General features: G+C 40.7%; 1 protein-coding gene across 29 annotated transcripts in view; it reads left to right on the plus strand.

The window, feature by feature from the left end:
* LIMCH1 (LIM and calponin homology domains 1) overlaps window positions 1-13,675 on the plus strand; it is a 340,384-nt gene that overhangs the window by 227,780 nt on the left and 98,929 nt on the right. For all 29 annotated transcript variants that reach the window (XM_063808788.1, XM_009447566.5, XM_016951474.4 and 26 more), the window contains one exon: window positions 11,472-11,578. Coding sequence is in view for 25 of the 29 variants with exons in the window: in XM_016951474.4 (XP_016806963.1) it covers window positions 11,472-11,578 (107 nt within the window). In the remaining 4 variants the exon portion in view is untranslated. The remainder of the gene's footprint in view (window positions 1-11,471; window positions 11,579-13,675) is intronic.

A 13,675-nucleotide genomic window follows, 5' to 3' on the forward strand; every position in this document is an offset into this window, starting at 1 on the left:
GAGTCAGTCCTCTGACGGGGTGCCAGCCTTCAATAATGAAACTTGGGAACTAGAGGTTCGTGTGGAAGAAACTCATGAACAGCAAGAGCCAACAAGCCAACATGCAGGGTGGGCACACAAGAGATTAAGAAAGTCCAGGGCCCCAGTACCTGAGGCCTTGGTTTACAGCTGTTTCAGTGGGTCAGCTGCATCCCCACCCTGTGCCCTGCTGGGTTATACTGGACTCTGTAATCCAATATATGCCTATTTACATCTGGATTTCTCTCACTTGCAAATAAGAGTCCCTCATGACCCCTTCCTGCTCAAAACACTTAACATACTACCTTTCAAACAGCAAGTATGCCATTGATAGCTTTGAATAAGCTTTAAAAGTTAAAGTTAACATAGCCTAAGCACTGACTCTTCATCATTCTAACCCAGACTCACACTTTGCTCCCATTATTGAAAAAACAGTAACAGATTACTTCAAAATACCGTAACATATCAAACTTTATATTCTTTTTTTTATTTTGTTTTATTATTATTATACTTTAAGTTTTAGGGTACATGTGCACAATGTGCAGGTTAGTTACATATGTATACATGTGCCATGCTGGTGTGCTGCGCCCATTAACTCGTCAATTAGCATTAGGTATATCTCCTAAAGGTATCCCTCCCCCCTCCCCCCACCCCACAACAGTCCCTAGAGTGTGATGTTCCCCTTCCTGTGTCCATGTGTTCTCATTGTTCAATTCCCACCTATGAGTGAGAATATGCGGTGTTTGGTTTTTTGTTCTTGCGATAGTTTACTGAGAATGACTTTATATTCTTTTTAAAAAATAATTTTTAGATACAGAATATGGGATGGGTGAAGTGAGGGGATTTAAATCTTGGGGGCTAATGACATCTGTGAGTGAGCAGAAGGTGAAGGCATGGCAGAGAGGTGGAAGGAAGTAGAGGAGGCTTGTTCACACTTCTTCCAAGATTGGAAGAGGGGGCTGACCAAGGATGCCTGGAAGGATTAACAAGTGGATCCAGGAGCCTACTGATGTGGGAGCTCATAAATTTGTGGCAGCTCCAGGCCCAATCATGGCAGCATTTTGTCCAGTAGCACAGGGAGCCAAGCATTAGGGACTTAGGGTGATAAATAATATTCCCCTCTTCCTCTTCTAGCTGAGACATAAACATGGGAATCAGACAGAGATCACAATATCATCTTGACTTCTCATGGAACAAATTGGAGAACATGAGTTTAGCGCTTCAATCAAGCGGGTTTGCCAATCCTCAGTCCTGAATTAAATGAATTTATCCACCCATTTCTGGCACAGCTGGGAACCACAGGCCTCCGCCACAGAGAGAGGCCCCTTACCACATGGCAGAGACCGAGAGCCTGTCTTCATGGAAAGGAAATAGCTGAGGAGAGATGTCCCATTTCTTCTCCCAAACCAACTTAGCAAAGGAGGAGGGAGGGCCAGGAGTGTTATCCCAGCTGACGTCCCTCCATATAGACAGACGGCTGATCCTTCTTCCAGTGGAGGCAAGAGATGGCTGGGTTCGATGCCAAGGATCATTGTCCCAGGCTAACTGTTCCATCTGCGTTATTTCCTCCTCCTAGTCCTTGTTCTCTTATAGAATGACAAAGAGGTGGGGATGCTGAAGCTACATGCAGTGGCCTAGACTGGATCATGAAGGAAATAAGGCAACAAGGGGAGAGAGAAATGGACTGAGAGAAAAGAGCAAAGTTTGTAAATGAAAGAGCAGGTGTTATAGGTGAGAAAGAATGAGAATCCTGGAAGAAGAGGGACTAAGGTCAAAGAGGAAGAGCATTTACTTCTTATGTCCCAGTTATTGTTGTTCTAGGTGATATCTAGGTTAAAAGAGAGCGAGAGAGCTGTGCAAAGGCCCTGGCAGGAGCTCACCTGGCATGTCTGAGGACCAGTGAGCAGGTGCCTGGCTGAAGCCGCATCGGGGGTGGTGGGTGGGGGAGAGCCTTGGAGATGTGATCAGAAATGTAGTGGGTAACAGGTTCTGCAGGACTTGTAAGGACATAGGCTTTTAGAAGAGAAACCTGGGACAGAGAAGGGTTAGGTTATTCAGCCAGGAAGGGGCAGAGCTGGGATCCTCAGTGTGGTGGTGTGGCATTTGACCCCAGACACACAGTGCTTCCTGAAACAGTGCTCTGGTCTGGCTTCCCTGTTGCTGGCTTCCCTGGTTCTCCTCCTGCTTATATTTGCTTTTCTTCAGGCACGATGAACTTGTCCTCCTCTAACTGTCCTTTACATGTGGATGATGTCTCTGGGTTAGCCTCGCTCGTTCTGTGTCTGACCTCTCCCAGGAAATATCCTGCTTTCCCTTGGCTTCTCCTGTGTTCCTGGGCTGGTGATTCCCAAACCTACATATTCTGCAGGGGCCTTGCTTCTCAACTCCAAACCCAAATATAAGTCCCTGATGAGCTAGGGCTCTCTAAATATAGAGTGCTCCCAATTTATTTCCCTTCCTCACAGATCTCCTCTTGCCCCTGTTCCTTAGGACAATCTCAATGGCTAAAAACCATGGCATTACCTGAAATCCCATCTTTCCCCTCGTCCTCTATCCCCGCATCCACTCAATGGCCAATCCAAAGAGAGGTGCTCATATCTTCCCCCTCTGGTTTAGCTCTCCCTGGGATCTTTTTAAAATAGTTAATTAATTGTTCTTTTTTTTGAGACAGGGTCTCGCTCTTGCCCAGGCTGGAGTGTAGTGGCACAATCATGGCTCACTTCAACTTCTGCCTCCCAGGTTCAAGCCATCCTCCCACCTCAGCCTCCCGAGTAGTTGGGTCTAAGGTGCGCACCACCAGGCCCATCTAATTTTTTTATTTTTGTAGAGATAAGGTTTCGCCACATTGCCCAGGCTGGTCTCGAACTTCTGGGCTCAGGTGATCTGCCTGCCTCCTAAAGTGCTGAAATTATAGGCATGAACTACCACGCCAGGCCTGGGATCTTATAGTAGCCTCTTAAATGGACCCTCTCCTCCACCCATTGGCTCTCTCCCTCTGCACCTGACATCTTTTCCCAAAACAAAGCTAGGATCCCAGGACTCCTGTTCTCATGAGCTGGTCTGGCTTCCCCACTGCCTAAAGAACAGTCTAGATCTTTAGCAAGACACTCAGAGGCCTCCTCTGTCTCACCTTTCATAGTTCTCTTCTCCTCCCACCTCCCATTTTCTCTTCTGTGATCCGCTGTGTTTCTGCTCATTTCCCATCCATAAAATGTTTTCTTCTGGTTCAAGCAGCCACCCAGCTGCCACCTTCTGGGTCAAACGTCCCCAGAATTCCCCCAGGCAGAGTGAGTTGCTCTTTTCTCTCAGTGGAAGAGCTGGTATCCTCATTAAGTGCTCCTGGCAAATAAAAATGCATTGAAAGTCTGGCAAGTGCTGATTGTTGTTGGACATCAGCCAGTCACTGGAGTGTGACTGTTACCCATACAGGCTGAGGCAGCAACTGTGAACACACGGCAGGTACAGGAAATCCCCAAATTCTATTAATTATGTGGTAGGTTCCTGGAGATATTTTGGTAATGTATTGCTAAAGTTCTGAGTTTCTTAATTGCATTTCTGTTAAAGGGAGTTTGCTTCAAATGTAGAAAACCTAACCAAAACCATGTTTAAAAGAAAAACAAGTCTTATAGGTAGAATAGAAAAGTAACATTATTGTTGGTTATGGGTTTCCTAACAAGATCTGGGTCTTCTATGATAGGCTTGCAAATCTGAAAGCCTTTCTGAGGTATGCTAGTCCTTATTAAAATTTCTTTCTTTCTTTTCTCATTCTCTTTTTTCTTTTTTTTTCTTTCTTTCTTTCTTTCTTGCTTGCTTGCCAAGGTCTTGCTTTGTTACCCAGGCTGAAGTACAGTGGTGCGATCATAGCTCACTGCAGCCTCTACCTCCTGGGCTCAGGTGATTCTCCCACCCCAGCCTCCTGAGTAGCTGGGACTACAGGCATGCTCCACCATGGCCAGCTAATTTTTTAAAAAACGTTTTATAGAGAGAGTCTTGCTCTCTTGCCCAGGCTGGTCTTGAACTTCTGGCCTCAAGGGGTCCTCCTGCCTCAGCCTCCCAAAGCACTGGCAGTACAAGTGTGACCCACTGCACCTGGGCCTTACTAAGATTTTTAGGGCAAATATTTGTTATAGAAAATGTATAAAAATGAGAACTTCAAAAGTGGTAATTCTAGTTTACATTTTAATATTTTCCACCTAGTCTTTTCATTTATGGAAACTGAGAATTATATGGATGCTTTATATGTATATATTGCATTTTAAATATGTGGCAGTAAAGGTGTCTGGATTCATTTGAAACCCAAATGAGCATTCCCTTCATTTTCTGTGAACGCAAATCCATGATCATGTTGATCTCTCCCTATTGGGGTAAAAGAAATAACGCCAAGAAGGTTGGGCACAGAAGGGAGCTTCTCATTCCCTGTCTGGTTTCCATAGAGAACTACCAAATGCAGGGTGTCTGCCCCAGAGCCAGAAAGCTGCTTGCTCTGTGCAGGAGATAAAGGAAAGAGAGAAACCTTTTTGCAGATGGAAATGACAACTGAAGAAAGAGAAAGGTAGCAAGGAGCTTCTTGCTTGCCTTCTGAAGAAAAGAGGAAGAAGGGCCTGGATGAGGCCCCCTCCTCCTGCCCCTTCTCCCTCTGATAGCACTGCCATGGGCTGAGGAAACCTCTTCTGTAACTGCTGGGATCCTTGATCCAACTGTAGTCAGAGGAGAAGTGCACCTGGTATCTCTGAATATGTTTTCCCACTGAAGTGTTCTGCCCAGCTTTTAGATTCCATCATGTAATTCCTACTCTCCTTCATGTGTACTTCGGATGAAATAGGCTTTTCTGGCCTGAACTTAGAACCACCATGCAAGGATTTATTTCTGTGGGTTAATTACAAATGATGGCTTATAAGCAGCTACCCTGCAAATGAACTTTTGGTATGTAGCCTGCCCCTAAATTTGAGGCTGTTTGTATAAAACTGTCAAGCTGGTGGTTAATAACAACTAAGTAACAATAGCAGCAACTATCTTTTTTTTTTTCTTTGCCATCTCCTATGTAACTGGCAAGGGCTATACCTACACAGTGTGCCTGTTTTTCATAAATGGATAAACTGTTCTTCATCATCGCATCATCCATGGTCCTTTCTTGACCTAAGTGAACAAGAATGTCTTAATAATAACTCCCATACAATGAGGGCCCAGAAGGTGCCAGACGCTGAGCTGTGTTCTTAATGTATATTTTCTGTAATTTTGACATCCCCACAGGTCGATAGCATCCCCCACCTTATGAGTTAGAAATCTGAGGATCAGAAAGGTTAGGAACTATGCCCAAGGACACGTAGCTAAGAAGCAGACAAGGCTGGGATTCTAACTAGAAAAGCTATTTGTGCCCTGTTCCTTGATATGTTTGTTATTCTCTTACTTCTATTTTCTAATTTGATGTCAGAACTCTGTTTATGTGTATGTTGAACAATTCCAGTTATTTGATGGATTGTGAAGACTAAGGAATTCTGTTTTATTCATTACAGATACCTAGAAGAGTACGTAGCACATTGAATTGAGTTTATTTAAATATTTAGTGAGCACTTGTACATGTCAGGAACTTTGCTACACTCTGGGGTAGAGACCATCCTGGGCTATTCCCTCACCTTGCCTTTGGAGTGTGAAAGGAAAGGGAGTGAGTTGCAAGGATGTCTTTAGAGTAAGAGGCCCTGGGAAGGTAGCAAGCTCAGGTCTTACCCATAGCCCTTGGGAAATGTTTTTATACACAAGGCAAGCCCACAAATCAATGAAATGAGAAACCACTGGCCCATGAACAAGGAGGGTTTAATGTATGGAAGTTACATAAACAGTGGTATAAATTCATGTATTAATATTTGTCTAGTACAAAATAGACTCTTTGAGGAACTTTATGTTATGCCTTTCTGTTGAACTGAGACTCATGTTATGCAGTACTTGCCAGTTAGCCAGAAATGGTAACTTTCCATCAGTAGCACCTGAGGATTTACCGCCATGAGTTTGCAGTGGTCATCTCAGAGGTGACAACCATTTTTCCTTGAATTTTGTGGAATAGATTTTTACCAATGAAGTCACAATCCTACCTAGTTGAATATATCTTTTAGAAAGTCAAGAACCTTTTCTCACAACCTTTTTTGGGAAAAATCTCAAACATACAGAAAAATTCAAAGAATGGTATGGTGAATAACCGAATACAGGGTCATCCAGCTATGGTCTATGGGCCAAATCCACCCAATGCCTGCTTTGATAAATAAAGTTTGTTAGAATACAGACACACGTTTGTTTACATATGATCTGGTTACAACAACAGTGTTGAATTATTTTAACAGAGACCACCATATGGCCCACAAGGCCTAAAAGATTTACTATCTGACCCTTTATAGAAACAGTTGACTGTCCCTTGATCTAGATTCACTGCTTGTTACTATTTTACTATTTGCTTTATCTCTGTCTTCACAGACAGGCAGACATACTCGCAACCTCTCTCTCTCTCCCTTCCCCCACACGTGTGAACATATATATACATGCATACTTTTTTTGAACCATTTGAAAGTTATGTTACTGACATTATGATAATTCACCCCTAAATAATTCATGTGGATGCTTAAAAATAAAGGCAGTCTCTCATATAAATGCAAAATCATGATCACACCTAAAAAATTAACATTCATTGAGTAATATCATCCAATGTGCAGTTCATATTTAAATTAGACTATTACACCCTTATTTAGTTTTTCCTTTGGGATCTGGGGTCTAATCAAAGATCATACATTGCATTTGTTCATGATGGCTTTGATTGCCAATTTTTGTTTTACATGACATTGACTTTTTTGAAGAGTCCTTTAAAAACTTCTTGCAAAGATGTATGGGTTTGTTAGCTCCACGATAGTAAGAGCTAAATATATAGCCATTATAGTAAAGCGGTGTCTTGTACTTCTTTTCCCTTGGGATTGAGACACTTTTAGTGTTTGGCTTCCAAAGTTAACACACTAAGTTTTGGGTTTTGCTGGAAATTGTAAATGTGGAAAAATATCAGTGTGAACAGCAAGGCAGATGAGAATTCACAGAATGCATTTTATGTAATTAAAGGCACAGCCCTTCTCGCTTGCTCCAGTGGCTGCCCTTGCTAGCTCTTGGCTGGGTGGCTCTTCCTTCTGGCTTTTCTTCTGCCTAGGGCCTGGCTCCCCCCCAGCGTCATTAGGTTGTAGCAAGAAGCTGGAAACAGACCTGCAGTTATTTAAATCTTCTAGCCCAAATTGTTTGGGCTGGCTGGCAGCGCAAAGCTTTTGTGTTTGCAGGCTGCACGCTGAACACAGCATGGTGTTCAAAGGCGTGCATCCCAGATCTGTGCGTCTGGGATGCACATAGGAGGAGCACCTTGTTATGAATCTGTGGGGGTCACAGTCATGCACCTCTTAGGGGACTACATGCTGGTCACAGGTCTTGTCCTTTATTGTGGTGCCAAATGATGTCCAGAGAGCATCAACACTCAGCCTTTGCTTTCCTCTGGGCAGAAAGCACTCAGAGCTTAAAGGCCAGTCAGAGGATACTTGCACTCCCAAGTGAAGACTCACCTGGATCTGTACTAGTCACTCTTTGGTTTGGAGTTGCCTCATGGGGTAAAGGGTTTATTTACTGTTCCTGAATGGTAGAATTGTAAGTGAGTGGTGCACGTGTTTTTGAATGTGGTATCCTCAAGATTGTTCAAGGCTAGAGCAGTGGAGCATTTGAGAGTCACAGAGCCAAGTAAGTTAAGAGGGTGCATATATATGTGTGTTTGTTTGCCATTGGGAGGGAAGGAGGAAGAAGAACATCATAGAGAAAGAGAAGACAAGAAGAGAACTAAAATGGAAATTTCAGGAAGGCTGAATTCAGAATAAGGCACCTGGAAATTTGGAGAGGTGGGAAAAGGAATTGCCACTTTTCAGACTTAGATTTTTAACATCTGGGGAAACTTTATTTTATTTTTTCCACTGTGTGAAGTTAATTGGGAGTCAGATTTAGTAGCGGGGTGACTGGTATGGTATATAACCTCTCTGTGCCTCAACTACTCCTCTAGAAAATGGAGACAATAACAGTACCTGCTGTGTATGGCTGTTTTGAAAATAAATGAAATAATCCATGTACATCCTCAGAACAGACCTGGTAGCTAGATGGCAAATGCTTGAAGAGTGTAAGCTATAAATGTTTAGTTTATATTATTAAGTGCCCCACATAATTCACCATAATGGTCTGATATCTACAGCCTTCACCAATCTTTAACCTATTTTCTTAAGAATAATGAGTAAATTTTTTAAAGCCTTCTAAAAAAGAATTCATCAACTGGGCATGGTGGCTCATGCCTGTAATCCCAGCACGTTGCAGGGCCAAGGTGGGCAGATCACTTGAGCTCGAGACCAGCCTGGCCAACATAGTGAAACTTCATCTCTACTAAAAATACAGAAATTAGCCAGGCATGGTGGCTCATGCCTGTGGTCCCAGCTACTCAGGAGGCTGAGGCAGTAGAATCGCTTGAACCTAGGAGGTGGAGGCTGAAGTGAGCCGAGATTGCACACTGCACTCCAGCCTGGGTGACAGAGTGAGACTCCATCTCAAAAAAAAAAAAAGTTCACCAGCAAGCTTTGATTCTCATATTGACAAAGTATTTTTCCACTTTTCAGCAATACTTTATTGTACTAATTTTTATCTTCATACGTGCTCATAAATATTCCAGTAATAGTAAAGTATGTGACTTTTATTCCTTCTTTTTCTACCATTTTTCTAACCGATCATTTACATGTAAACGTACCAAATGAACATCCACATGTACTTCTTCCACTGGCAATAAGAAAAGCAAAATTCCAGGGAGAAGATTTTGCTGTCTCTGGAAAATGATGTGACCCAAATTGGAAGTCTGAGTACTGAGTAAAGACAAGTCTGGAAGCAAGTAAGACTGGCATGGTTTGCATAGCTAAAATCAGTGATAAACTGATATGTCTGTGTGATAACAAAGTTAACTAGAAAAAAGGATTGAAAACGATTTATTTCAAGTAACTGAAATATTGGGACAAAATAAGTGTTTTGGAAAGAAAGATGTTATATTTAAATTCAGCGACAGGATGATCAATGCACAACTAGAAAATCTGGGTCCTTTAAAATGGACTCTGTATCACCACTTTTTTCAATCCTTGCTTTCTTTCCCTTTCTTTTCTACCTAGGACAGTGTCAATCAATGAAACATATATGGCCAAGAAAGTGGAAAACTGCAAAACTCAGGGGATGGGAGGGAACTCTTACATTTGATAATTTAAAAATGTGGAAAGTAACCGAAGGAGAAACTGGTGAGGGTGTAGGTGACTTCAGACTTTGAGCAGCTAGCTCACTGTCAGCCTCCAAGAGGTCTTGTGAACAATGGCATCTCTTGCCTGCTGAAAAAAGACCTAGGCTTTACCCAGAAAGAAAACATCCTGGGATGAAGCCACCCTCATTGGGGGAAAATAAAGTTGTAGTAACTCGTCATTGTTCTCCCTGTCTCCCATCTTCTTCCTTTTTAGTACTTCCTTCACACCGTCTACCTCCCCCCAACCCCACCTGCAACAATCTCCTTCCACCATAGATCTGGGTTTTCACTTCTCAGATATAGCCCCCCTGTGACATTCTGCAACTTGTCTTCTATGGCCTTCGAGGCGTCTATGATCAGCCTCTACCTGCATAGCCTCATCTTCCTTTGGTGCTGGCCTCAGATTTTATGCTTCAGTTCCTCATATAAGACATGTTGTTTTGCACCTCCATCCTTTGGGGGCTGTGTGATCTTGGACAATTTGCTTAATTGTTCTGTGCCTTAGATCACTCATCTGTCAAAATTTTTCATAAAGTTGTACAGGAATTAAATGAGTGAATATATGTAAAGTTCTTGGAATAATGCATGGTGAATAATAAGGGCTATAGAAAGGTTAGCAACTTATTGCTATTGTTCTTGTTGTTATTTTGAGCCTTGATGTATTAACTTTTTTATTACTGCATAAAACCTAATGTCTTTAACACCAATGGTTATCTCTCATTTTCTGAATGTCAGCAGTCTGGACATGGTGTAACTGGATTTTTAGCTCAGGGTCCTGCAGGACTGAAACTAAAGTGTTAGTGTGGGCTGAGATCCTATCTGAACATCTTCCAAGCTCCTTCCAAGCTCATGTGGTTGTTAACAGAATTCATCTCCTTGCAGCTATAGAATTCATGGCCAGCATGAATTCTGACCTCACCTTCTAAGAGTTTCCCTGATTAGGTCAGGCCCAATCAGATAATCTTTCTTTTGATTAACTCCAAGTCAACTTGCTAGTGACATATCACAGAGTTATAGCCCATCATATTCACAGATTTCACTTGCACTCAAGAAGAGATGTGTATTGGGGGCAGGATTCTTGGGGTTTATCTTAGAATCCTGACTGCAAACTGGGTAACTGGAAATATTCTCTGTTCACTAAGTTGAATTGCACATGAGTGAATATGTGATTCTGTAATCACCACCATCATTTCAGATTTTTGTAGCATCTTTCTCACAGCATTCAGATGGATTCACATCAGTCTGGCTTCTGGAGCCGACATTCCCTATCCTGTAGTTTTCACTAACTGATGGGGTCAGTTAGCACCTTCAAAAGTCTTTTAGGAAGAGAACAGTTAGAGACTTGTAGCTGGTAAACTTCTTGACTAATACCCTGGAGTTCCAAAAGGATGACCCACAATTTGCAATCCCTTTCAGAAGCGTTTGTTTGTACTTAATGACTTAAAATAGATGAAGACAGACCCCTCCTTAATTGTCAATGGTGCCTGCCAATTCAAAGTAAATTTGTATCTGCTAGAGAAAATTTCACTTTCTTGACAGTCTTTTGCATTAGTATTTTAAAACCTTTCCCTGTCCTTTTTTCTCATTTCGATTAAGTCTAGATTTTTTTTCTTGCATTTAACTCAGTGTATAATCCACAAAGAGGTATTACTAGTCAAAATCCCTAAAGGATGTAAAATACATCTAAAGAATATATTTTAGATCAATTAAGAAGAAAAACTTGCTAAAGATGAAAAACCTTTTAAAAAAAAAAAAGAAAGAAAAGAAATCAATTTCAACCAGATTCTAGGCAACAAGACATGGACAAAGAAGCAATAAGGAATACCTGTTTTTGAGTACAGTTCCCCCTAACAATGCTAAGTTTTCCTTTTTAATGGCATTTTACTTGCAGTTTTATACAAATGTGTCAAGCTAACGGGAAAAAATGAATCTGGCATGGTTGTGGGTTTGGAGGTTTGAAGTGTCTGTTTATCTGGCATTTCCTAACAAAGTATGATTTGTTATGCAAGCTATGATTTAGACCTGACCACAGCTGCCTTAGTGACCAGTATCCCTACAGCAACGTGGGAGGGGCTGGTTCATAAAGATAATCTAAGATAATATAGACTTATATTTCTTTTTTTCCTTCTAGGACAATATTATCTTATTCTTGAGAGGTTGTAAAGAGCTCGGCCTTAAAGAATCTCAACTTTTTGACCCGAGTGACCTCCAGGATACATCCAACAGAGTAACAGTCAAGTAAGTAAAGCGTGATTTGTGTTTAAGGGAAACTCCTTTATAGTTTGATTTGCAATTTTGTGATGATGTTGTAAGTTCTAAGAGACAGAGAATTGGTTATGCTTAATAAAATAAAAATGTGAAGGTAAAAATCAACTTTCAAAACAACTCACATTGACTTTCCCTCTGTGCATAGCTTTCATTCTGATCAAACATCATTTTTTGAATGCAAAATTCTTGCATATAGAGTTTGAATTTTGAAGAGGAGAAAAATGTTAAGTAAAGATTAACAGAGAGGCAAGAAAGAAATAGGCACAGAATCAGTGTGTTAGACAAAAAACTTTTATTGGCACCAATTGAACATTTGAGTAGGCTCTTGGAAGGTAAACAGATCTGAACTCTGTTATGCAAAGAAAGCATTAGATTATGGAGAACTTGCTTCTTCATTTACATTTGTAACTGTCTTCTCATATGTGTCAGTGATCAAGTTCTTTGAAGATGGATCATTAGCACTTTGACTATATCTACTTAATGAGCCCTGTTTGGGCCAAATAATTCTTGGAGCAGAATGTCATAATAAAAGAGACAGCAATGTACTTTGTGTAAAGAAATAGCTTGTGACCAGGGTATGAGATGGCAGAGATAACTTTCCTGTAGTTTAGAAGTTCTTTAGATCCTACTGATTTCATATAAAACATTTTCCACTTTAGCCAAACAATGTTTGACATGGATATGCCTGAATAATAAACATAGTTACATAGATAGGGTCTGTGAATTGGTAACTTTTCTTCTTTTGATTGTTTTTGGAGTCATTTTATCATGAAGGAACAGAAAAGGGATAGAAGCCAAATTCAGAGCTGTTAATTTTATACCATTTGCTTGATTTTATACTATTTGCTTGATTTTTATACTATATTTGCTTGATTTTTATACATTTGATTTTATACTATTTGCTTGATTTTTTGTACTATTTGATTTTATACTATTTGCTTGATTTTTTATTTTTTAAAAAGGATGAGGAAAAATAGGGAAAAAATGAGAACTACTGGATAAAATAAAATTTGGGGTTTATATTGGATTTTGTGATTCATGACTGGGAATATGGGAGAGTTAGTAGTGATCTATTATCTAAAAGTACTTTTCTGTTGTCAATATGCCATTCTTTAAAACTTCTCTTGGAAAAATTTTAGCTAAGCGAAAAAATAACAGAATAAAAATCAGGATATTTGAATATGGAAACCGCACTAAACCTCATCTTGGTCATCACATGCCCCATTTATTATTGTACTTAAATCTATCCTCTATAAACCATTGTTCACTTTAGGAAATTGTTTTAGGTTCTGCCTCATCTCCCATTCATAGTTTCACCCGGGTGGCAAGTGACCAGAAACAATAGTAACTGTGCAGCTTCGTAGGTAATAATTAGTCACACACACATTGCTTGGAGGGTGAAGGAAAGGTCACTTTGAAAGTGTCTGCAGCTGCATTCATTTTTTTTTAGAGCCACTTTAAATCAGTATGTTACTAAACCAGAATTCTGAGCCTGACTGGTTTTAAAAATTCAAAACTCGTATCACCTTTATTGCTTATCTACAAAAAACTGGGCATCAGGAAAATGAGGATCTAGCCCTAGGTCTGCTGCTCACTAGATCTGAAGCCCTGGTTAAGCTCCCTTCTTCAGCAGGCCCCATGTATTCATCTAAAAATTGAAACTGGATGGAATATTCCATCTTGTATGATTCTGGGTCAAGCTTGCTCAGTGCAGATATGGGAAGATGGAACAACTGACTTGTAAAAAAAAGAGATTTAAATCAAGGTATGGAAAGAAATCTAAAGGGGAAAATGTCACTTAGGCAAGTGACACATGGATACAGTCCCTTCTTAGTTACTGTACCATCTTTTTGTTTTCCTGTTGATTGTTCCGTCTGTTTTTCTGTCTCCTTTTCTTCCTTCTGCCTTCCCTCCCTTTTTAATCCCGTCTTTCCATCTATCTCTCCTTTTGTATTTCTTCTCCTCATTTTCTTTTTAATGTTTCCTTCACTTGGGTACTCTTATTTCCTTTAGGCAATACTTTGCCATCACATTCCCCCATGACCCTGGCATTTTTCATTCATTCAT

This window comes from Pan troglodytes, chromosome 3 (assembly GCF_028858775.2).
Source record: "Pan troglodytes isolate AG18354 chromosome 3, NHGRI_mPanTro3-v2.0_pri, whole genome shotgun sequence".
NCBI classification, from domain to species: Eukaryota; Metazoa; Chordata; class Mammalia; order Primates; family Hominidae; genus Pan; species Pan troglodytes.